Source organism: Chanodichthys erythropterus, chromosome 15, assembly GCF_024489055.1.
Source record: "Chanodichthys erythropterus isolate Z2021 chromosome 15, ASM2448905v1, whole genome shotgun sequence".
Taxonomy (NCBI): domain Eukaryota; kingdom Metazoa; phylum Chordata; class Actinopteri; order Cypriniformes; family Xenocyprididae; genus Chanodichthys; species Chanodichthys erythropterus.
Window position 1 is genome coordinate 14,694,082 of NC_090235.1, and position 24,736 is coordinate 14,718,817.

At 42.7% G+C, this 24,736-nt stretch overlaps 1 protein-coding gene across 1 annotated transcript in view; it reads right to left on the reverse strand.

The window, feature by feature from the left end:
• The window catches only part of LOC137037870 (uncharacterized), a 105,745-nt gene that overhangs the window by 9,738 nt on the left and 71,271 nt on the right, over nt 1–24,736 (reverse strand). Inside the window, exon 2 of the mRNA XM_067412237.1 lies at nt 8,917–9,295. Coding sequence (XP_067268338.1) covers nt 8,917–9,295 — 379 coding nt within the window. The remainder of the gene's footprint in view (nt 1–8,916; nt 9,296–24,736) is intronic.

Sequence of the window (24,736 nt, forward strand, 5' to 3'; positions counted from 1 at the left end):
TTGAAAATCAATGTGCGGGTATTTCCTCGGTTCTTGTTGTTAGTGTACACTCGATGAGCACGCATTATTTCACCCTGTAGACTGCCAAGGGAGGGAAACCACTTAGGGAGTGATTGCGTCAGGTACTGGACTGCACTTGACCCTTCCAGACCCTCTCTCAAGCCCGTGATTCGAACGTTACACCGTCGACTTCTGTCCTCCATGTCCGCCATCTTAAGTTGCATCTGGTGTAGCGTCGCATCTTGCGTGGCTAACAACTTCGAGTTACCTTTAACATCGGATCGTATTTTCCCCATCTCCTTGTTTATAGTTCCGATGCTCTCAGACAAAGTCATTAAATGGGTCTGGATAGCACCCAATTTTCCTTCTGTATCTTTTCCCATCTGCTGAAGTTGGTCAAAACGAGATTCAAGATAGTCACGCTGTTTCTCCAACACTGATTCAGCAATGGCTTCCATGTCAGACCGATTAACTTTGTTTTTCAAGGTATTAGACACAGATTTTTTGCTCGATTCCGCCATTCTGCTTCAACTTAAGTTATTATAAACAAACTTAACAAAAAATAAATTGTTTTAACAAAGAATTACTGAACAAATTAACAATTCTGGGTGAGGAGAATCAAACTAAGCCGCCATCTTATCCAGCTGATCACGTGACTCCCCACTAAATATATTTTTTAAATACAGAGATAGTATATTAAAAGCACATTTTAGTTCATATTTCATTGTGTCTCAAAATAGCACAGTTGAGTACACTTAGATGTTCTTAAGATTATCTTAAGAAGAACTAAAGAAGAATTTTTAGTATATTAAGTTGCTTTGTTGTGATTACTTGTTTGCTTTATGTATTAGTTTAGTTTGGGATTTTATGATTGGCAGGCCTGGTTGTTATGTTGGAACATGTCTATTGAAAATTTTAAATATCTTATTTTTAAAAAATCACAGTTTTATTTAAAATACAATACATGGGACTGTTTTTCACTTCAACACAACAAACACCGAAACTCAGTGTACCTACAGGCCAATTTGCACATGCTTACATACTGTTTTCAAAACAGTTAAACTTCAAGAAAAAAAACTTCAACTTCAAGAGTTCAAGGCAATAACATAATACAAAACAAGACAGAAATACAGTGGGTACGGAAAGTATTCAGACCCCCTTAAATTTTTCACTCTTTGTTAGATTGCAGCCATTTGCTAAAATCATTTAAGTTCATTTTTTTCCTCATTAATGTACACACAGCACCCCATATTGACAGAAAAACACAGAATTGTTGACATTTTTGCAGATTTATTAAAAAAGAAAAACTGAAATATCACATGGTCATAAGTATTCAGACCCTTTGCTCAGTATTTAGTAGAAGCACCCTTTGATCTAATACAGCGATGAGTCTTTTTGGGAAAGATGCAACAAGTTTTTCACACCTGGATTTGGGGATCCTCTGCCATTCCTCCTTGCAGATCCTCTCCAGTTCTGTCAGGTTGGATGGTAAATGTTGGTGGACAGCCTTTTTTAGGTCTCTCCAGAGATGCTCAATTGGGTTTAAGTCAGGGCTCTGGCTGGGCCATTCAAGAACAGTCACAGAGTTGTTGTGAAGCCACTCCTTCGTTATTTTAGCTGTGTGCTTAGGGTCATTGTCTTGTTGGAAGGTAAACCTTCGGCCCAGTCTGAGGTCCTGAGCACTCTGGAGAAGGTTTTCGTCCAGGATATCCCTATACTTGGCCGCATTCATCTTTCCCTCGATTGCAACCAGTCGTCCTGTCCCTGCAGCTGAAAAACACCCCCACAGCATGATGCTGCCACCACCATGCTTCACTGTTGGGACTGTATTGGACAGGTGATGAGCAGTGCCTGGTTTTCTCCACACATACCGCTTAGAATTAAGGCCAAAATGTTCTATCTTGGTTTCATCAGACCAGAGAATCTTATTTCTCACCATCTTGGAGTCCTTCAGGTGTTTTTTTAGCAAACTCCATGCGGGCTTTCTTGTGTGTCTTGCACTGAGAAGAGGCTTCTGTCGGGCCACTCTGCCATAAAGCCCTGACTGGTGGAGGGCTGCAGTGATGGTTGATGGTTGACTTTCTACAACTTTCTCCCATCTCCCAAATGCATCTCTGGAGCTCAGCCACAGTGATCTTTGGGTTCTTCTTTACCTCTCTCACCAAGGCTTCTCCCCTGATAGCTCAGTTTGGCCGGACGGCCAGCTCTAGGAAGGGTTCTGGTAGTCCCAAACATCTTCCATTTAAGGATTATGGAGGCCACTGTGCTCTTAGGAACCGTAAGTGCAGCAGAAATTTTTTTGTAACCATGGCCAGATCTGTGCCTTGCCACAATTCTGTCTCTGAGCTCTTCAGCAAAAATGTCAACAATTCTGTGTTTTTCTGTCAATATGGGGTGCTGTGTGTACATTAATGAGGAAAAAAAATGAACTTAAATTATTTTAACAAATGGCTGCAATATAACAAAGAATGAAAAATTTAAAGGTGCCATCGAACGTTTTTTTACAAGATGTAATATAAGTCTAAGGTGTCCCCTGAATGTGTCTGTGAAGTTTCAGCTCAAAATACCCCATAGATTTTTTTAAATTAATTTTTTTAACTGCCTATTTTGGGGCATCATTAGAAATGAGCCGATTCAGGCTGCGGCCCCTTTAAATCGTGCGCTCTCCGCCCCCTCCCAAGCTCTTGACTCTATCATTGCATAAACAAAGTTTACACAGCTAATATAACCCTCAAAATGGATCTTTACAAAGTGTTCGTCATGCATGCTGCATGCATACATCGGATTACATGAGTATTGTATTTATTTGGATGTTTACATTTGATTCTGAATGAGTTTGATGGTGCTCCGTGGCTAACGGCTAATGCTACACTGTTGGAGAGATTTATAAAGAATGAAGTTGTGTTTATGAATTATACAGACTGCAAGTGTTTAATAATGAAAATAATGACGGCTTTTGTCTCCGTGAATACAGTAATAAACGATGGTAACTTTAACCACATTTAACAGTACATTAGCAACATGCTAATGAAACATTTAGAAAGACAATTTACAAATATCACTAAAAATATCATGATATCATGGATCATGTCAGTTATTATTGCTCCATCTGCCATTTTTCGCTATTGTCCTTGCTTGCTTACCTAGTCTGATGATTCAGCTGTGCACAGATCCAGACGTTAATACTGGCTTGTCTAATGCCTTGAACATGAGCTGGCATATGCAAATATAGGGGTCGTACATATTACAGTTTTTTCCAATTGCTAACACACTAAAATGACATTCACAGCACAATTATTTAAACTGACACACAGAGAGCAAAACTTCTTCTCAAGTCTCCAAAAGTCTAAACACCTTTTCTGTTTTACACACATTTTGCATTTCAAAATAGCACTTTTTAAATTCACTAAATACAGTTCTCTGCATAAGACACAACAATCTGACATAAAGTCACATGTTTGCCATTTCAAAACACTGCCATTCAAAATGACACTACATGAGCTAATTGGCCAATTACATGTGCCACCTGGCCAAACACCTCAGTGGTTAATTGTTAACACTTCAATCAGGATGTAAGCTCTATGAAAAGACCACAGGTGAGAACCTTCAACAATGGAAGACATTGCAGAGAGAGGAAGAGGAAGAGGAAGAGGAAGAGGAAGAGGGAGGTTGAGAATAAGAGGGGGAGGAAGAGTGAGAGGTAGGGGTAGAGCAGGTAGAGGAGTTCATGGCCAAAGAAGACAAACACTTTCAAATGAAATCAGAGCAACCTTAGTAGATCATGTCATCAACCATGGGTTGACAATGCGTGAGGCTGGACAGAGAGTGCAGCCAAACTTGAGCCGTTTTACTGTCGCCTCTGTCATCCGGACCTTTAGACTGGAGAACAGGTATGTAACCAAAATTTCATGTAGTACACATGTAGTATACCCCATGTCATAGTGTATCAGTTGGGTGACACCTGTTTACTTAGTGTATGACATCAGCCATTCATGAACTGTACAAGTTTCCTGTACAATGTACTCTACTGTGGGGGAAAATATTTAGGCTGCATTGTCCAAGCCCTATATATATTTTTATTTTATTTTTTCTAAAGGACTGAGAGACGACACCATGGTGGAGGAAGGGGCCAAATGTTCACCGGGGTACAGGAAGCTGCCATTGTAAACTTTGTTTTGGAAAATAATGAAAACAGATTACGAGAAATTCAAAGCCACATCATTCAAGACAACACCTTATTCAACAACATTCAACGAGTTAGTCTGTCCACATTGGCTCGCATTGTCAAGCGAAACCAAATCAGAATGAAACAACTTTATAAGGTGCCGTTTGAGAGAAACTCTCAAAGAAACAAAGAGTTCAGACGAGCATATGTGGATGTAAGTACTATATTGACTGCAGTACACTACACACAACATTGTTTCCCAGTGTACTGGATAACACCATATTGAGTGATTTTTGTTCTTTGTTTTCAGGGAGTAGTGGAAATGGATGCTCATGCAATCCCACATGAGTTCATCTTTATAGATGAGGCTGGGTTCAACCTAGCAAAGACCAGAAGAAGGGGGAGAAACCTCATTGGCCACAGAGCCATTATAGATGTTCCTGGCCAACGTGGTGGGAACATCACAATGTGCGCTGCCATCTCCAATATGCATGGTGTCCTCCACCGTCATGCCAAACTTGGACCATACAACACAGCCCATATTCTCACATTTCTGGACAGACTTCACAACATTCTCATACCACCAGAGCGTATGAATGATGCAGACCATCAAAGAAACCGGTACGTTGTAGTATGGGACAACGTGAGCTTTCATCGTGCAGCCCCAGTCCAAAACTGGTTTGCTGACCACCCAACATTTCTCGTGCAATACCTCCCACCATACTCACCATTTCTGAACCCCATAGAAGAATTCTTTTCGGCATGGCGGTGGAAGGTATACGACCGGCAGCCCTTTGTGCGCATGCCTCTTGTGCAGGCCATGGAAGAGGCATGTGATGAGATTGATGTGGGTGCAATTCAGGGATGGATAAGGCACTCAAGGCGCTTCTTCCCTCGATGTCTGGCAAGGGAAGATATTGCCTGTGATGTTGACGAGGCGTTGTGGCCAGACCCGGCTGTGCGGCAAGATGCTGCCTAATTATTTTTCTTGCCTTTTTTTGTTTTTTGTTTTTTTTTTTTACTGTAATATATTTTTTTTCAGAAATTTTCTTTTTCAGTTTACTTTTTTTGTAAGAATATTTTTGTTCAGTCCCATGTAAATATCTGCTGTGCTTATGTTGTACTGACTTGTTTACTATAGTGAAGGAAAAAAAATAAAAATGTTGCAACAGCATGTGTGTGTATCTGCAAATATTTCTGTGCATGTGAACAATCTGATACATATTTTAGTATTATGGCAAAGCATACTAAAGATGGGGGTGCTTTTCATTATGCCCAACAGTGTGTAGGTGGTTAGGCAAAAATCTGGTAATATGAATGAAGTGTGTGCCATTTCATGCAAAAGTTTGATTTTGATAATGCTCTGTGTAGTTTCGGTTGCAGTGCTTCATTTTGCAGGATATATGAGGTATTTTGCAGTTTGGGTGTGTGGTTTTGTGAATTGTGTTAAGTGTTTTGATAAAACCAGACTAGTTTGAAAAATTGTGTGTTAGCAATTGGAAAAAACTGTAATGATCCCGACTGTTACGTAACAGTCGGTGTTATGTTGAGTTTGCCTGTTTTTCGGAGGTCTTTTAAACAAATGAGATTTATATAAGAAGGAGGAAACAATGGAGTTTGAGACTCACTGTATGTCATTTCCATATACTTAACTCTTATTATTTAACTATGCCAAGGTAAATTCAATTTTTAATTCTAGGGCACCTTTAAGGGGGTCTGAATACTTTCTGTACCCACTGTATGCTGTATTTCTACAGTAATTTTGTAATGAAATATATTCTGAATCTAAAAAATCAAATACTATCAAAGCAATTAGATAAAATTGAACACCAAGCATTAGTCTTTCAATTTCATTATCAACCATTCAAAAGGGAAAAACTTCTGAATAATGTTGTACTGTTATGTAAATATGGTTCATGTAACACAAATTGCAGTGAATTATAAACAACAGAGAGTGTTATTCTTGTTTTGTTAACAAATTTTCAAAAGAAAACATTTTATAATGCTACCTGATGTTAGGGTTTTCTAGGTCAGTGTTTTATGAGTGACAAAGTGTGTTTGCTGGGTGAATGAGTTGATTTGAGACATGAATTAAGTGTTTTGGTAGATTTAGTGCATTTTGAGTGTGAAATTAATGTGAAATTGGATGTGTGTGTGTGTGTGTGTGTGTGTGTGTGTGTGTGTGTGTGTGTGTGTGTGTGTGTGTGTGTGTGTGAATGAATGAATGAGTGAGTGATGACATCTCAGATCTATATCTAGTCTTGTGTATACTACATTTAGCCAAGGCTGCAAAGCTGACTCCCGGTTACAAATATGGTAGAACTATCATTTCTACCACTAAAGATCACTTTATAAATAATCTTCCTGATCAGTTTCATCTTATTAGCATACCAGATAGCTTAGAAGAACTTGACATTACAACAGATACTATTGACTCTCTCTTTTCCAGCACAATCACAACATTCTATCGACCACAATATTCTTTTGAATAGACTCGAAAATTACATTGGCATTACATGGTTCAAATCATACTTATCTGACCGTTATCAGTTTGTAGTAGTAAATGAAGAGAGGTCATATCAATCACAAGTTAAATATGGAGTACCACAAGGCTCAGTACTAGGACCGTTGCTTTTCACTCTGTACATGCTACCCTTGGGAGATATCATTAGGAAGCATGGCGTTAGTTTTCACTGTTACGCTGATGATACTCAGCTCTATATTTCTTCACGCCCTGACGAAACTTACCAATTCACAAAATTAACAGAATGTATAGCTGATATAAAAAACTCGATGACCAGTAATTTCCTACTACTAAATTCAGAAAATAAGATTCTAATTTTTGGACCGAAAACTTCTTCACGCAATAATCTAGAATACTGTCTAACACTTGATGGCTGCTCTGTTAAGTCTTCGTCATCAGTTAGGAACCTGGGTGTGCTCTTTGATACCAATCTTTCATTTAGTCATGTTACTAGCATCTGCAAAACCACATTCTTCCATCTTAAAAATATATCTAAACTACGACATATGCTCTCAATGAATAATGCCTCTGTCAGTTTAAGTCTAGACTAAAAACGCATCTGTTTAAACTTGCATACACATAAACCATTATCTACTTCTATAATTCAAATCATGTAAATACATGATTTGCATAGATTAGGTCAGCCAGAACCAGGAACACTTCCCATAACACCTGATGTACTCGCTACATTTGGCAGAAGAATGGCGTCTATGCTAATATTAGTCTCTCTTTGTTTATCCCGAGGTTTGCCGCAGTCTGCCAGATCCAGGCCGTATCCAGATGAGATGAAGGACCTGCATCTAGACATGATCATAACACAGCCCTGACATTTCATCTAAACTATCCCTGCGAAGGCCCATTTCACTTTCCTTTCCCAATGTATAGATAAAACGTTATCAAATTATTCCAGTTCGCATAGATCCGCGGACACAACTGATTTTTCTGTATTATGCGGACCAGTAAAGTAATTTGGCAAGTATCACTTTTTTAAAAAGACCACACATACACACTCAAACACAAACATAGACTAAACATGTAAATGAACGTCAAGAATGCATTAAAGGTCTTCTGTTTTCAGTTAAAAAGTGTCATTTATGCTAAGTTAATAATTAACGATTTTTACAATGGAAGTGATTCAATCAAAAACTTACTTTAGCTCGATAATAACTTTTTCCTAGAGCTGCTGTAAAGCCAAAACAATCTCTGTCCAATCATTTTCCTATTATCACTGTGAAGCTGCTTTGAAACAATCTGTAGTGTAAAAATCGCTATATAAATGAAGATGACTTGACTTGTCTGCACGTGGATACGAACAGCTGTCCTGACATTTCATCCTACCCCTCAGAGTGTCCTACCCGAGTTTTCTGCATGTGCGCACATCAATATTACATCATTTTTGTCATGATAAATAACACAAAATTACTGTATTTGCATTATTGTAGGGTATAGGTGTAGAAATTAATAAAGCACAATCTGATAAGTAGCATTTTTTGCTATGAGTTATACTTATTCTAAGGATTAATGCTATACCATATTGTGCTACCACTGTACTTGCATTGTTATAAAGGTAGGTTTAGGGTTGGCTTAGGTGTAGATGTTAATAAAGCCATAAATCACGTTAATATCACACTGGAAGCACAATCTGACTGGTAGCATTTTTCACTGTCAGATTTTGCTACCCACTGTTTCAATGGGCAACAACATCTGTTTGATAACAGACACTGATTTTCTTTTAATCATAATGATCACTAATAACAGTTCTTGCACAAAGTGGCACAGAGTTCATAGTATTCGGGTGTATCAGCTGTTGCACGGAAGAATTGGATCCTTTTCACAGACTCTGATGATGCGTTTCCACACTTATTAATAACTTTTTTTACTTTTAAAACATTTAATGTACATTTACTAACACTATACTTAAATGTAATGCTGAGGTATAAAACCCACTATTAGTGCTGCTGCTTGAGTGTTTATAATACAATAAGAAACTCAAATTTGACATCTTTCCTCTGAGAAACGCATAGTTAAACCGAATATTCATTAATATTATGAATTATTCACAATATTAATTAATATTAGTACAACTTTTTATTGAACATCGCTGTCTAATAACTTTATATTATCAATAATATATATATCTATACTTTATCTATATAAATTATATTAATAACTAATAATACTGTGTGTGTGTGTGTGTGTGTGTGTGTTCTCCTCAGGTATATCTTACCTGCAGCTTTGAGTCCGTGACCCGGTTTACACACGGTGTGTCTCTTGCAGAAGTGCTGATCCCAGTAGAATCCGGGCTCACATTCACAGACCGTGTTCACGGTTCCGTTGCACGGCCGAACGACCCGCTGATGATCCGAACACGAGTCGCACAGCAAACAGTGCGGGATGTAGTTCCAGAACTCCGTGAACAGACCCGCACCGCACGGGACACATTCCGTGCCGCGGGAGCTCGTGCAGTGCGCGCGCAGGCGGAACCCCGGCGCACAGCGATCGCACTGAAGCGCCTGTCCGGTGACCGGATCGATGCGCCGGTAAGTGGGAACACCCCCCGCCGCCACTGCCGACAGAGCCGGCAACACTAACACTGTGAAGAACAACTAGAGAAAGAAAATGACTGTTAATGATGGACACACTTTGACACACTGATCACAGAATACTTCCTAAAATGTAACACTGAAATAAGCACTTTGAAACAACATGTGCTGTGAAAAGCGCCATACAAATACACTTGAAGTGATCTGATCTAACCCCTCGTTTACACTGCACGCGTGTGCGTTGCGTTACGGCTTCGGCAAGGTTTTGTTCCGTCCTCTGCGCGGCGTCAACTCACACCAGAAGCATTTCAGAAGCGAAGCGGCTGGATTCGCGAGACCACTAGATTTGCCTGTCCAACGTTGTTTTCGTTGATTTTTTTCATGTTTTTAATGGCTAAATTGTTATATATTGTCCGGTTTAATTGTGTTTATTGCTATGCCATAATTTATTTTGCTGTAGCTATACAGATGAAGTTAATAATAATTTTACACTTAATATTCCAGTTATGGACAACAAAAACAAAGAAATTTCATGTTTTTTAACTTCGAATCTCTTGTCGTCAGTTTAAGTGAAATATGAGCAGGAGTTTACTCAGGGTGATTATTTTGACTTTATTTTGTATTTGAGCTGCGCGTCTTGGACGCGGCGTCCGTCAAAAACAGGCAAGGCGCCTATCTTTAGCGAAGCAGCGCGGCGAGCTTCTGGGACGCTTCTGAAACGCACCGCGCCGCGGCTGGTGTAAACACGAGCATTGACTAGAGTGGCCGCGTATCAGCTCCGGTAGCCGCGTCGCAGCCGTAACGTGCCGCTCTAGTCAATGCTCGTGTTTACACCAGCCGCGGCGCGGTGCGTTTGAGAAGCGTCCCAGAAGCGGCTCGCCGCGCTGCTTCGCTAAAGATAGGCGCCTTGCCTATTTTTGACGGACGCCGCGTCCAAGACGCGCAGCTCAAATACAAAATAAAGTCAAAATAATCACCCTGTGTAAACTTCTGCTCATATTTCACATCACTATGATGCCAGAAACTGACGACAAAAGATTCGAAGTTGAAAAACTTGAAATTTCTTTGTTTTTGTTGTCCATAACTGGAATTTTATGTGTATTAACTTCATCTGTATGGCTACAGCAAAATAAAGTATGGCATAGCAATAAACACAATAAAACCGGACAAAATATAACAATTTAGCCATTAAAAACATGAAAAAAATCAACGAAAACAACGTTGGACAGGCAAATCTAGTGGTCTCGCGAATTTAGCAGCTTCGCTTCTAAAATGCTTCTGGTGTGAGTTGACACCGCGCAGAGGACGGAACAAAACCTTGCCGGAGCCGTAACGCACCGCACACGCGTGCAGTGTAAACGAGGCGTGATCCGTCACTCACCGTTCCGCGCGCGCTGCCTGCCGGACTTCATTAATGAGCGCGGTGCGCGCGATTTATATAGGATGACACCCGCCCTGCCCTGAATCAACCACAGGAATCAACCAGAGGAAAACCAACTCATCAGAATACCAGAGAGGTTATGCTCATGAATATCACGAGTGATGATAGTGATTGTTCTGAAACCACTGAGACTTTAAGAGAAAAAAACAAACAAACAAAAAAAAACACATTGATGGAAAAACACGAGCCACATCTACAGACCATCAGATCTCAGCCAGACGTGGCGCAGCATTGCACAACAATAAAGTAATGACTCTGTTGTCTTCTGCTTTACAGCAGAATATGAATTTGTCTCATATTTGATGGTAGGGGAGCATTTGATTTACATTCATTGATTCTGTTATTTTTCTGTTTATTACAGTGAATCTCTATCTGTATAATAATGATCCCTGATTCATTTCTATGTGTTTTTGACTAACTATATTAGTAAATGATGTGACTAAAAAAGCAGCAGTATTAGTTAGCTCTAGCTCACCCTTTTTTTGCAATGTTTGCAAACTCACTGTACACACTCTCTGCACACACACACTCTCTGCACACACTCTTACTGTACACACACACTCTCTGCACACACTCTTACTGTACACACACACTCACTGCACACACTCTCACTGCACACACATACTCACTGCCCACACTCACTCTCTGCACACACACACTCACTGCACACACTCACTCTCTGCACACACACACTCACTGCACACACTCTCACTGTACACACTCACTCTCTGCACACACACACACTCACTGCACACACTCACTCTCTGCACACACACACTCACTGCACACACTCACTCTCTGCACACACACACTCACTGCCAACACTCACTCTCTGCACACACACACTCACTGCCAACACACACTCTCACTGTACACACACACTCACTGCACACACACACTCACTGCCCACACTCACTCTCTGCACACACACACTCACTGCCAACACTCACTCTCTGCACACACACACTCACTGCCCACACACACTCTCACTGTACACACACACTCACTGCACACACTCTCACTGTACACACTCACTCTCTGCACACACACACACTCACTGCACACACTCACTCTCTGCACACACACACTCTCTCCACACACTCACTCTCTGCACACACACACTCACTGCAAACACTCACTCTCTGCACACACTCACTCTCTGCACACACACACTCACTGCACACACTCACTCTCTGCACACACACACTCACTGCCCACACTCACTCTCTGCACACACACTCTCACTGCACACACTCACTCTCTGCACACACACACTCACTGCACACACTCACTCTCTGCACACACACACTCACTGCACACACTCACTCTCTGCACACACACACTCACTGCCCACACTCACTCTCTGCACACACACTCTCACTGCACACACTCTCACTGCACACACACACTCACTGCCCACACTCACTCTCTGCACACACACACTCACTGCACACACTCACTCTCTGCACACACACACTCTGTGCACACACTCACTCTCTGCACACACACACTCACTGCACACACTCACTCTCTGCACACACACACTCACTGCCCACACTCACTCTCTGCACACACACACTCACTGCACACACTCACTCTCTGCACACACACACTCACTGCACACACTCACTCTCTGCACACACACACTCACTGCACACACTCACTCTCTGCACACACACACTCACTGCACACACTCTCACTGCACACACACACTCACTGCCCACACTCACTCTCTGCACACACACACTCACTGCACACACTCTCACTGTACACACTCACTCTCTGCACACACACACTCACTGCACACACTCTCACTGTACACACACACTCACTGCCCACACTCACTCTCTGCACACACACACTCACTGCACACACTCACTCTCTGCACACACACACTCACTGCACACACTCACTCTCTGCACACACACACTCACTGCACACACTCTCACGTCACACACACACTCACTGCCCACACTCACTCTGCACACACACACTCACTGCACACACTCTCACTGTACACACTCACTCTCTGCACACACACACTCACTGCACACACTCTCACTGTACACACTCACTCTCTGCACACACACACTCACTGCACACACTCTCACTGTACACACTCACTCTCAGCAAACACACACACACTGCACACACTCTCACTGTACACACTCACTCTCTGCACACACACACTCACTGCACACACTCTCACTGTACACACTCACTCTCTGCACACACACACTCACTGCACACACTCTCACTGTACACACACACTCACTGCCCACACTCACTCTCTGCACACACACACTCACTGCACACACTCTCACTGTACACACACACTCACTGCACACACTCACTCTCTGCACACACACACTCACTGCACACACTCTCACTGTACACACACACTCACTGCCCACACTCACTCTCTGCACACACACACTCACTGCACACACTCTCACTGTACACACTCACTCTCTGCACACACACACTCACTGCACACACTCTCACTGTACACACACACTCACTGCCCACACTCACTCTCTGCACACACACACTCACTGCACACACTCACTCTCTGCACACACACACTCACTGCACACACTCACTCTCTGCACACACACACTCACTGCACACACTCTCACTGCACACACACCCTCACTGCACACAAACACTCTTCACACACCCACTCACACCACACACTCTCACTGTACACACTCACTCTCTGCACACACACACTCACTGCACACACTCTCACTGTACACACTCACTCTCTGCACACACACACTCACTGCACACACTCTCACTGTACACACACACTCACTGCCCACACTCACTCTCTGCACACACACACTCACTGCACACACTCTCACTGTACACACACACTCACTGCCCACACTCACTCTCTGCACACACACACTCACTGCACACACTCTCACTGTACACACTCACTCTCTGCACACACACACTCACTGCACACACTCTCACTGTACACACACACTCACTGCCCACACTCACTCTCTGCACACACACACTCACTGCACACACTCTCACTGTACACACTCACTCTCTGCACACACACACTCACTGCACACACTCTCACTGTACACACTCACTCTCTGCACACACACACTCACTGCACACACTCACTCTCTACACACACACTCTCTGCACACACTCTCACTGTACACACACACTCACTGCCCACACTCACTCTCTGCACACACACTCACTGCCCACACTCACTCTCTGCACACACACACACTCACTGCACACACTCACTCTCTGCACACACACACTCACTGCACACACTCTCACTGTACACACACACTCACTGCCCACACTCACTCTCTGCACACACACATTCACTGCACACACTCTCACTGTACACACACACTCACTGCCCACACTCACTCTCTGCACACACACACTCACTGCACACACTCTCACTGTACACACTCACTCTCTGCACACACACACTCACTGCACACACTCTCACTGTACACACTCACTCTCTGCACACACACACTCACTGCACACACTCTCACTGTACACACTCACTCTCTGCACACACACACTCACTGCCCACACTCACTCTCTGCACACACACTCACTGCACACACTCACTCTCTGCACACACACACTCTCTGCACACACTCTCACTGTACACACACACTCACTGCCCACACTCACTCTCTGCACACACACTCTCACTGCACACACACACTCACTGCCCACACTCACTCACTGCACACACACTCACTGCCCACACTCACTCTCTGCACACACACACTCACTGCACACACTCTCACTGTACACACTCACTCTCTGCACACACACACTCACTGCACACACACTCACTGCCCACACTCACTCTCTGCACACACACACTCACTGCACACACTCACTCTCTGCACACACACACTCTCTGCACACACTCTCACTGTACACACACACTCACTGCCCACACTCACTCTCTGCACACACACTCTCACTGCACACACACACTCACTGCCCACACTCACTCTCTGCACACACACACTCACTGCACACACTCACTCTCTGCACACACACTCTCACTGCACACACTCTCACTGCACACACACACTCACTGCCCACACTCACTCTCTGCACACACACACTCACTGCCCACACTCACTCTCTGCACACACACACTCACTGCACACACTCACTCTCTGCACACACACACTCACTGCACACACTCTCTCTGCACACACACACTCACTGCCCACACTCACTCTCTGCACACACACACTCACTGCACACACTCACTCTCTGCACACACACACTCACTGCACACACTCACTCTCTGCACACACACACTCACTGCCCACACTCACTCTCTGCACACACACACTCACTGCACACACTCACTCTCTGCACACACACACTCACTGCACACACTCACTCTCTGCACACACACACTCACTGCACACACTCACTCTCTGCACACACACACTCACTGCACACACTCCCACTGCACACACACACTCACTGCCCACACTCACTCTCTGCACACACACACTCACTGCACACACTCTCACTGTACACACTCACTCTCTGCACACACACACTCACTGCACACACTCTCACTGTACACACTCACTCTCTGCACACACACACTCACTGCACACACTCTCACTGTACACACACACTCACTGCCCACACTCACTCTCTGCACACACACACTCACTGCACACACTCTCACTGTACACACACACTCACTGCCCACACTCACTCTCTGCACACACACACTCACTGCACACACTCTCACTGTACACACACACTCACTGCCCACACTCACTCTCTGCACACACACACTCACTGCACACACTCTCACTGTACACACTCACTCTCTGCACACACACACTCACTGCACACACTCTCACTGTACACACACACTCACTGCCCACACTCACTCTCTGCACACACACACTCACTGCACACACTCACTCTCTGCACACACACACTCACTGCACACACTCTCACTGCACACACTCACTCACTGCCCACACTCACTCCGCACACACACACTCACTGCACACACTCTCACTGTACACACTCACTCTCTGCACACACACACTCACTGCACACACTCTCACTGTACACACTCACTCTCTGCACACACACACTCACTGCACACACTCTCACTGTACACACACACTCACTGCCCACACTCACTCTCTGCACACACACACTCACTGCACACACTCTCACTGTACACACACACTCACTGCCCACACTCACTCTCTGCACACACACACTCACTGCACACACTCTCACTGTACACACACACACTCTGCACACACACACTCACTGCACACACTCTCACTGTACACACACACTCACTGCCCACACTCACTCTCTGCACACACACACTCACTGCACACACTCTCACTGTACACACTCACTCTCTGCACACACACACTCACTGCACACACTCTCACTGTACACACTCACTCTCTGCACACACACACTCACTGCACACACTCACTCTCTGCACACACACACTCTCTGCACACACTCTCACTGTACACACACACTCACTGCCCACACTCACTCTCTGCACACACACTCACTGCCCACACTCACTCTCTGCACACACACACACTCACTGCACACACTCACTCTCTGCACACACACACTCACTGCACACACTCTCACTGTACACACACACTCACTGCCCACACTCACTCTCTGCACACACACATTCACTGCACACACTCTCACTGTACACACTCACTCTCTGCACACACACACTCACTGCACACACTCTCACTGTACACACTCACTCTCTGCACACACACACTCACTGCACACACTCTCACTGTACACACTCACTCTCTGCACACACACACTCACTGCACACACTCTCACTGTACACACTCACTCTCTGCACACACACACTCACTGCCCACACTCACTCTCTGCACACACACTCACTGCACACACTCACTCTCTGCACACACACACTCACTGCACACACTCTCACTGTACACACACACTCACTGCCCACACTCACTCTCTGCACACACACACTCTCTGCACACACTCTCACTGTACACACACACTCACTGCCCACACTCACTCTCTGCACACACACTCTCACTGCACACACACACTCACTGCCCACACTCACTCACTGCACACACACTCACTGCCCACACTCACTCTCTGCACACACACACTCACTGCACACACTCTCACTGTACACACTCACTCTCTGCACACACACACTCACTGCACACACTCTCACTGTACACACTCACTCTCTGCACACACACACTCACTGCACACACTCACTCTCTGCACACACACACTCTCTGCACACACTCTCACTGTACACACACACTCACTGCCCACACTCACTCTCTGCACACACACTCTCACTGCACACACACACTCACTGCCCACACTCACTCTCTGCACACACACACTCACTGCACACACTCACTCTCTGCACACACACACACTCACTGCACACACTCACTCTCTGCACACACACACTCACTGCCCACACTCACTCTCTGCACACACACACTCACTGCCCACACACACTCTCTGCACACACACACACTCACTGCACACACACACTCACTGCACACACACTCTCACTGCACACACACACTCACTGCCCACACTCACTCTCTGCACACACACACTCACTGCCCACACTCACTCTCTGCACACACACACTCACTGCACACACTCTCTCTCTGCACACACACACTCACTGCCCACACTCACTCTCTGCACACACTCACTGCACACACTCACTCTCTGCACACACACACTCACTGCACACACTCACTCTCTGCACACACACACTCACTGCCCACACTCACTCTCTGCACACACTCTCACTGCACACACACACTCACTGCCCACACTCACTCACTGCACACACACTCACTGCCCACACTCACTCTCTGCACACACACACTCAATGCACACACTCACTCTCTGCACACACACACTCACTGCACACACTCTCACTGTACACACACACACACACTCTGCACACACACACTCACTGTACACACTCTCACTGTACACACTCTCACTGTACACACACTCACTGCACACACTCACTGTACACACACTCACTGTACACACTCTCACTGTACACACTCTCACTGTACACACACTCACTGTACACACTCTCACTGTACACACTCACTCTCTGCACACACAAACTCACTGCACACACACTCACTGCCCACACTCACTCTCTGCACACACACACACTCATTGTACACACTCTCACTGCCCACACTCACTCTCTGCACACACACACTCACTGCACACACTCACACTGTACACACACTCACTGCCCACACTCACTCTCTGCACACACACACACACTCACTGCACACACTCACTCTCTGCACACACACTCACTGCACACACTCACTCTCTGCACACACACACTCACTGCACACACTCACTCTCTGCACACACACACTCACTGCACACACACTCACTGCCCACACGCACTCACTGCACACACTCACTCTCTGCACACACACACTCACTGCACACACTCTCACTGTACACACTCACTCTCTGCACACACACACACTCACTGCACACACTCTCACTGTACACACACTCACTGACACACACTCACTCTCTGTACACACACACTCACTGCCCACACTCACTCACTGCACACACACACTCACTGCACACACACACTCACTGCACACACTCTCACTGTACACACTCACTCACTGCACACACTCACTCTCTGCACACACACACTCACTGCCCACACTCACTCACTGCACACACACACTCACTGCCCACACTCACTCACTGCACACACACACTCACTGCACACACTCTCACTGTACACACTCACTCACTGCACACACTCACTCTCTGCACACACACACTCACTGCCCACACTCACTCACTGCACACACACACTCACTGCCCACACTCACTCACTGCACACACACACTCACTGCCCACACTCACTCTCTGCACACACACACTCACTGCACACACTCTCTCACTGCACACACTCTCTCTCTGCACACACACTCACTGCCCACACTCACTCTCTGCACACACTCTCACTGTACACACTCACTGTACACACTCTCTCTGCACACACACACTCACTCTCTGTACACACTCTCACTGCACACACACTCACTGCCCACACATTACATTTACATATATGCATTTGGCAGATGCTTTTATCCAAAGCGACTTACATTGCATTATACTATACATTTTTAGCTATGTATGTGCAATCCCTGAGATCGAACCCATGACCTTGGCATTGCTAGTGCCATGCTCTAACCACTGAGCTACAGGAAAGCTAAATGTTCAGTCATGCTTTTGAAACAGTGAGTATTGTGAGAGCTCTATACAAATAAATATGACTGATCGTGACACAGGTGTGTCCCATGATGCTCATCCAACTGGACAAAGAGCTTTTGTCACCGTTCTTTGTTTTGGTTTCAGTTGCTCCTGTATTTTGTTTCTGACATGAATGCATGACGTCGCAATAATGGCTCTTCCCACAAACACAAAAAATGAACGAAACACAATGAAGCTGTACATGACGTGACACGAGAACTCTGTGTGCAGGACGATCAGCTGGAGTCGCAGTGGGTGGAGCCTCTCCTGTGGATGCACCAATCACGTGTGAGGGATGTGGAGTGGATCACGGGATTGGACTTTTTCCAGGACAGCGAGCGTCCAATCGCTGAGCTTCTCCGCCTCAAGACCCGCCCCACCGCCGCCATCCATCCCAAAGCTTGAGATGAGATGATGATTTATTATATTTAATTATATGTAATTGTTATTGTTAAAATATTTATTTGATGTATTATATTCTGTGCTGTAAAGGAAAAGGATTTCATTCTCGTTGCTGCTCTTATTGATTTATGATTTACTTAATTATGTCACGTTACACACTGCAAAATAATAATAAATGCTTCATGAGTATTTCCGTCTTGTTTTTCAGTTAAAATATCCTTGAAATTAATTAAATTCAGTTTTGTCTTTCTGCACTGGCTTGTTTTTAACTTTCTTTGTACTTAAAACAGACAAAAATCAGTCGTATTTCAGTTACAGTCAGTGAAAACAAGTCTTACTGTCTCAGTGATGATTCTCAGTTCTGTAATAATTAAATAAAAAATAAGACTTCTGTACATTTCTTTGTTGCAAATTTACAGACAATGCAATTGAGATGTTTACATTTGCTTGTTAGAGTAATATTGCTTGACAACTAAAATCAAAGTTTCATTTGTATTAGCAAAATTGCACAAGTTTAACAGTTTATAAAATCTTTGATCATTGATTTCCCTTATTAAAAAGTAAATTGAGTAAGACGGTGTAAAAGATGCGAGTGTGGATTAGTAATCTGGCCCCCTGGTATTAAAGGGTTAGTTCACCCAAAAATTAAAATTCTGTCATTAATTACTCTCCCTCATGCCGTTCTACACCAGTAAAACCTTCGTTAATCTTCAGAACACAAATGAAGATATTTTTGTTGAAATCCGATGGCTCAGTGAGGCCTGCATAGCCAGCAATGACATTTCCTCTCTCAAGATCCATTAATGTACTAAAAACATATTTAAATCAGTTCATGTGAGTACAGTGGTTCAATATTAATATTATAAAGCCACGAGAATATTTTTGGAGCGCCAAAAAAACAAAATAACGACTTATATAGTGATGGCCGATTTCAAAACACTGCTTCAGGAAGCTTCAGAGCGTTATGAATCAGCGTGTCGAATCAGTGAGAATTGAATTGAATTTTTTTTAATAATGGTTGCCTTAAAAAAAAAAAAAAAAAAAAGTGAAAGACGAAAACAAAAAAAAGTGAAACACCCTTGCAAGTACAGTTTAAATCTTGCAGTTATGTGACGTCCCTGAACGCTCGAAATCCCATATCTGGTACCGTACCGCTCAAAGGGTTAATGAGTGCAGTGCGAGTGATTTATATAGGATGACACCCACCCTGCCCTGAATTAACCACATCGAGAAAACCCACTCACCAGAATACCAGAGAGATGATGCTCATAAATATCACGAGTGCCACATCCAGTTATTTATTTATTTATAAAGCATATATATATATATATATATATATATATATTTATATTTATTTTTTTTTTTTTTTTTTTTTTTTAATGAGTGAAAGGTGACATAACATAAGAAGCCAACAGGCGGAGAGAGAGAGAGAGAGAAAAGATAGAAAGAAAAGATAACAAAACAAACATATCGAGATACATAAAGAAGAAAAGATACACATATAGCTAAATGTCAGAAAAGGTAAATGTATGTCTATAACAGAAAGTATGTAATATATGTACATATACACATACATATACACACACATATACATATACATATATATATATATATATATATATCTATATATATATATATATATATATATATATACACAAACACACATATATAAACACATAAATACATAAATGCTAATATACAAGGATACGGTATATACCTTTTCTTTATAACATCAATTGTTACTAACATGGTACATTCAGTCATTCTAATTATTGAGTGTAATGGACGAAGTTGAAGATATAGGATATTTGCTAATATAATAATAATAACAATAATAATAATAAGAAAAGTAATGACGTTATGCATACTTGCATATATTCTAATATGCAAATTCCTGTTAATATCAAATACTATTAAGACATTTTTCCATTAGATTCAGAATTATATAAGAAGAGGGGAAAGAAAAAAAAAAGGGGGGGGGGGGGGGTTAAGTTAGTAGATGTGTATATTCTATGGTAATCAGAGGTGGAAAGTCCAGGGGTGACCTCTGTGATGGTGTCTTAAAAATTGTGATTTTTCTCCTTTGGTGATTCTGCTTGTTATCATCAGGTGTCTTCAATAATGCTCAATCATCACTCAATCACTTATTTATCTCATTAATGCTTCAGTGGGTGGAAAAAAAATATGGCAGGACTTTTACTTTCTGACCCCTGGACTTTCCACCGCTGATGGTAATATATTAATATTATTGTTGTTGGTGCTACCACTGCTGTCCTTCAAGTACACAATGAAGGAAAGAAAAAAAAACAAACAAACAGAAAACAAAAGCGGGAATAAAAAAAATAGATAGAATAAATAAATAAATTAAAAAAGAAATGAAGAGAAAAGAGATCTTTGGGTGGGAATGAAAGAGAGAGAGAGAAATTAGGGAAGAAGAGAGAGAAAAGTAGGGGGAAAATTAGAGAGAAATAGAGAAAGAGAGAGAGTGAGAGAGAGAGTTGTTTCATGCTGAAGATAGAAAGTCATTGCGATATACCACATGAGCCCATTTCTTATCAGTTCGTAGGTCATCGGCAGGCCCTTTCTAAGCCACTGGTGCATGACGTAGTTACGGCCTCGCCTTGGTTGATTGACACTATAACATGGTGCTCAATAGTAGTGATACTGGAGTCTATGCTTTAGCCAAGTGTCATCTTGTGACCATTCAGATCTTATTAACTTCAGCAAATGGCAAAACTGTACACATTTGTACACATTTATCCCTCTTTGAGTCGAGATAATAAGAAGGAATAACAAGACATACAGATGAGAGGAGAGGGAGAGAGAGAGAGAGAAAGAGAAATAAAGAGAAAGAAAGAGATAGAGAGAGAGAAAGAGAGGGAGAGAGAGATAGAGAAAGTTATGAGAGGAAAAAAATGTAGTGACAGCAATGCAGCAACACTTGTGGGGTCATTTTAATCTAAATTATAAATACAAGTAAAGACATTGGTGGTTTGAGAGTGGAGAAGTGAGAAAGGAATTAGCAAAGTATATATAGGAGATAGAAAAAAAAAGGATAACGGGTTGAAAAAAAGAAAACATAATTATTGTAAAAGTACCCACTGAGCAAATTATGTCCAGAAGACGTCTTTTTCAGGTCTTGTCTCAGGTTGAAAAGACGTCCACTGAGGGGCCAGAATGAAAGTTTTTATGACGTCTTTTTTGGACGTCTTCTGAACATCCGATATAGACGAACACGCACAATCACCAAAGGAGAAAAATCACAATTTTTAAGCCACCATCGTGGAGATGAGTGTTTGCTTTAGTTGGGCTCTTGACCCTTGCCTTATTAATATTAGAGTTTGTCTGGGCTGTTTTAACTGAGTCATAACAGCCAGACAAGTAAAAATAAATGATCAGGTGTTGGTTATGTTTTCACATAATCATTATTAGACCTGAATCACTGAACTCATCTAGAGCCCAATCTCTGAGTTAGATTTACATTATTGGTTACAGAAGCACTGTGATTCTACAGCACAAGATCAGCTTTATCAATATAATCTGAGGGATTTCTTAAAAGTTGTTCTCTTCAAAAAAAAAAAAAAAAGTCTTTCTCTTAGGCACACACAGACATTAGGAATCATCCTGTGAATCTCAATGACGGTGACAAGCAACATATTCTGATCAACAGATCAACTCTGAACATTAGAAAACAAGCTACTAAAATATGAGAATAAAGGAAATTACTAAGACAATTAAGCTCATAATTTATTCATGAAGCAATGCATGATGGGAGCCATGGATGAATTTTGATTGGTGGCTCCCAGAATGCACTGCAACATGCTTTTTGATGGTCACCACTGTTGAGATTCACAGGCTGATTCTTGATGTCTGTGTGTGCCTAAGAGAACGATTTTTTATCATGTGAAATCCTTCATATTATATTGATGAAGCTGATCTTGTGCTGTAGAATCACAGTGCTGCTGTAATCAATAATGTAAATCTAACTCAGAGATTGGGCTCTAAATGAGTTCAGTGACTCAGGTCTAATAATGATTATGTGAAACATAACCAACACCTGGGGCCGTATTCACAAAACATTTTATCTTACCACTAAGAGTTCTCCTAAATAGCAGTAAAAGTTCTTAGCTAAGAGTTTTCTCTTAAAACCTATTAACAAAGCTGCTGAGACCAACTTTTACTAAGGAATAGACTGAAGTCTTAAGCTAAGAGTAAGGGGCGGGGTTGACCTCGTTGCTATGGAGTAAACACACAGTGATTGGCTGATGGGGAGGAGTCAGCGATTTAATCATAGAAACATTGTAGAATGAGGTGTCATGTTTCCATATTAAAATAAAGGTTTAAAAATACGAATATTGCCCTATTCAAAATAAAATGTTGCCATATTGTTGCCATAAAGTTTTTAAAATATAGGCTAAGTGTCACTAATTAAACTAGTATATATATAATGAAAATAATGAAAGTGCTGCAGTTCAAGGTTCCTTATATGACTTTAGGGGGACGTTCCATTTTGGTTATTTTATGGTCAAAAAAAGAACGTTACAAAGAGAATATTTGGGATATTAACAGAACGTTCCCACACGGTCCTCTGTTGATCGTTTAATAACGTTCCATTTTGGTTATTTTATGGTCATGCATGAATGTTACAAAGAGGACATTTGGGAAGTTAACAGAATGTCCTATAGTGATAGTCCCCTCAACATTCCTAGAACGTCCTGAATGTTCCCTGAAGGTCCACCAAATAACGTTCCCCAAACCTTAAAAGAACTCCACATCGTGACCGTCTCTGAATGTTCTGGGAACGTTACTAGGTGACAGGTTACCCCGCTAGAAATTTTACGTTCCCAGAACATTCTCAGAACGTCCCCACTGGTGTTGAGTAACGTTCCCATTATGTTCAGAGACGGTCACGATGTGGAGTTGTTTTAAGGTTTGGGGGACGTTATTTGGTGGACCTTCAGGGAACATTCAAGACATTCTCTGAACGTTTAGGGAACCATACTTTATTTGGAAATGTTCTTAGAACGTCCCTGCTGCCCTTTTCAAAAACATGAATTGAAAATTAGAGCTAAATTGGCTAATAAAAGTTTTTGTTTCTTTGTTTCTTTCATACACATCTTCTTAATGAGGTGTAGATGTTTTATCAAAATTTATAAATGTCACCGTTATGGAGGTAAGCGCTTGTTTTAGCTGGGCTCCTGACCCTTGACAATTTGACTTTAGTTTTTCTCCAATTGTTGTAACTGTGTTTTTCTAAAGCATTTGGTGCAGTA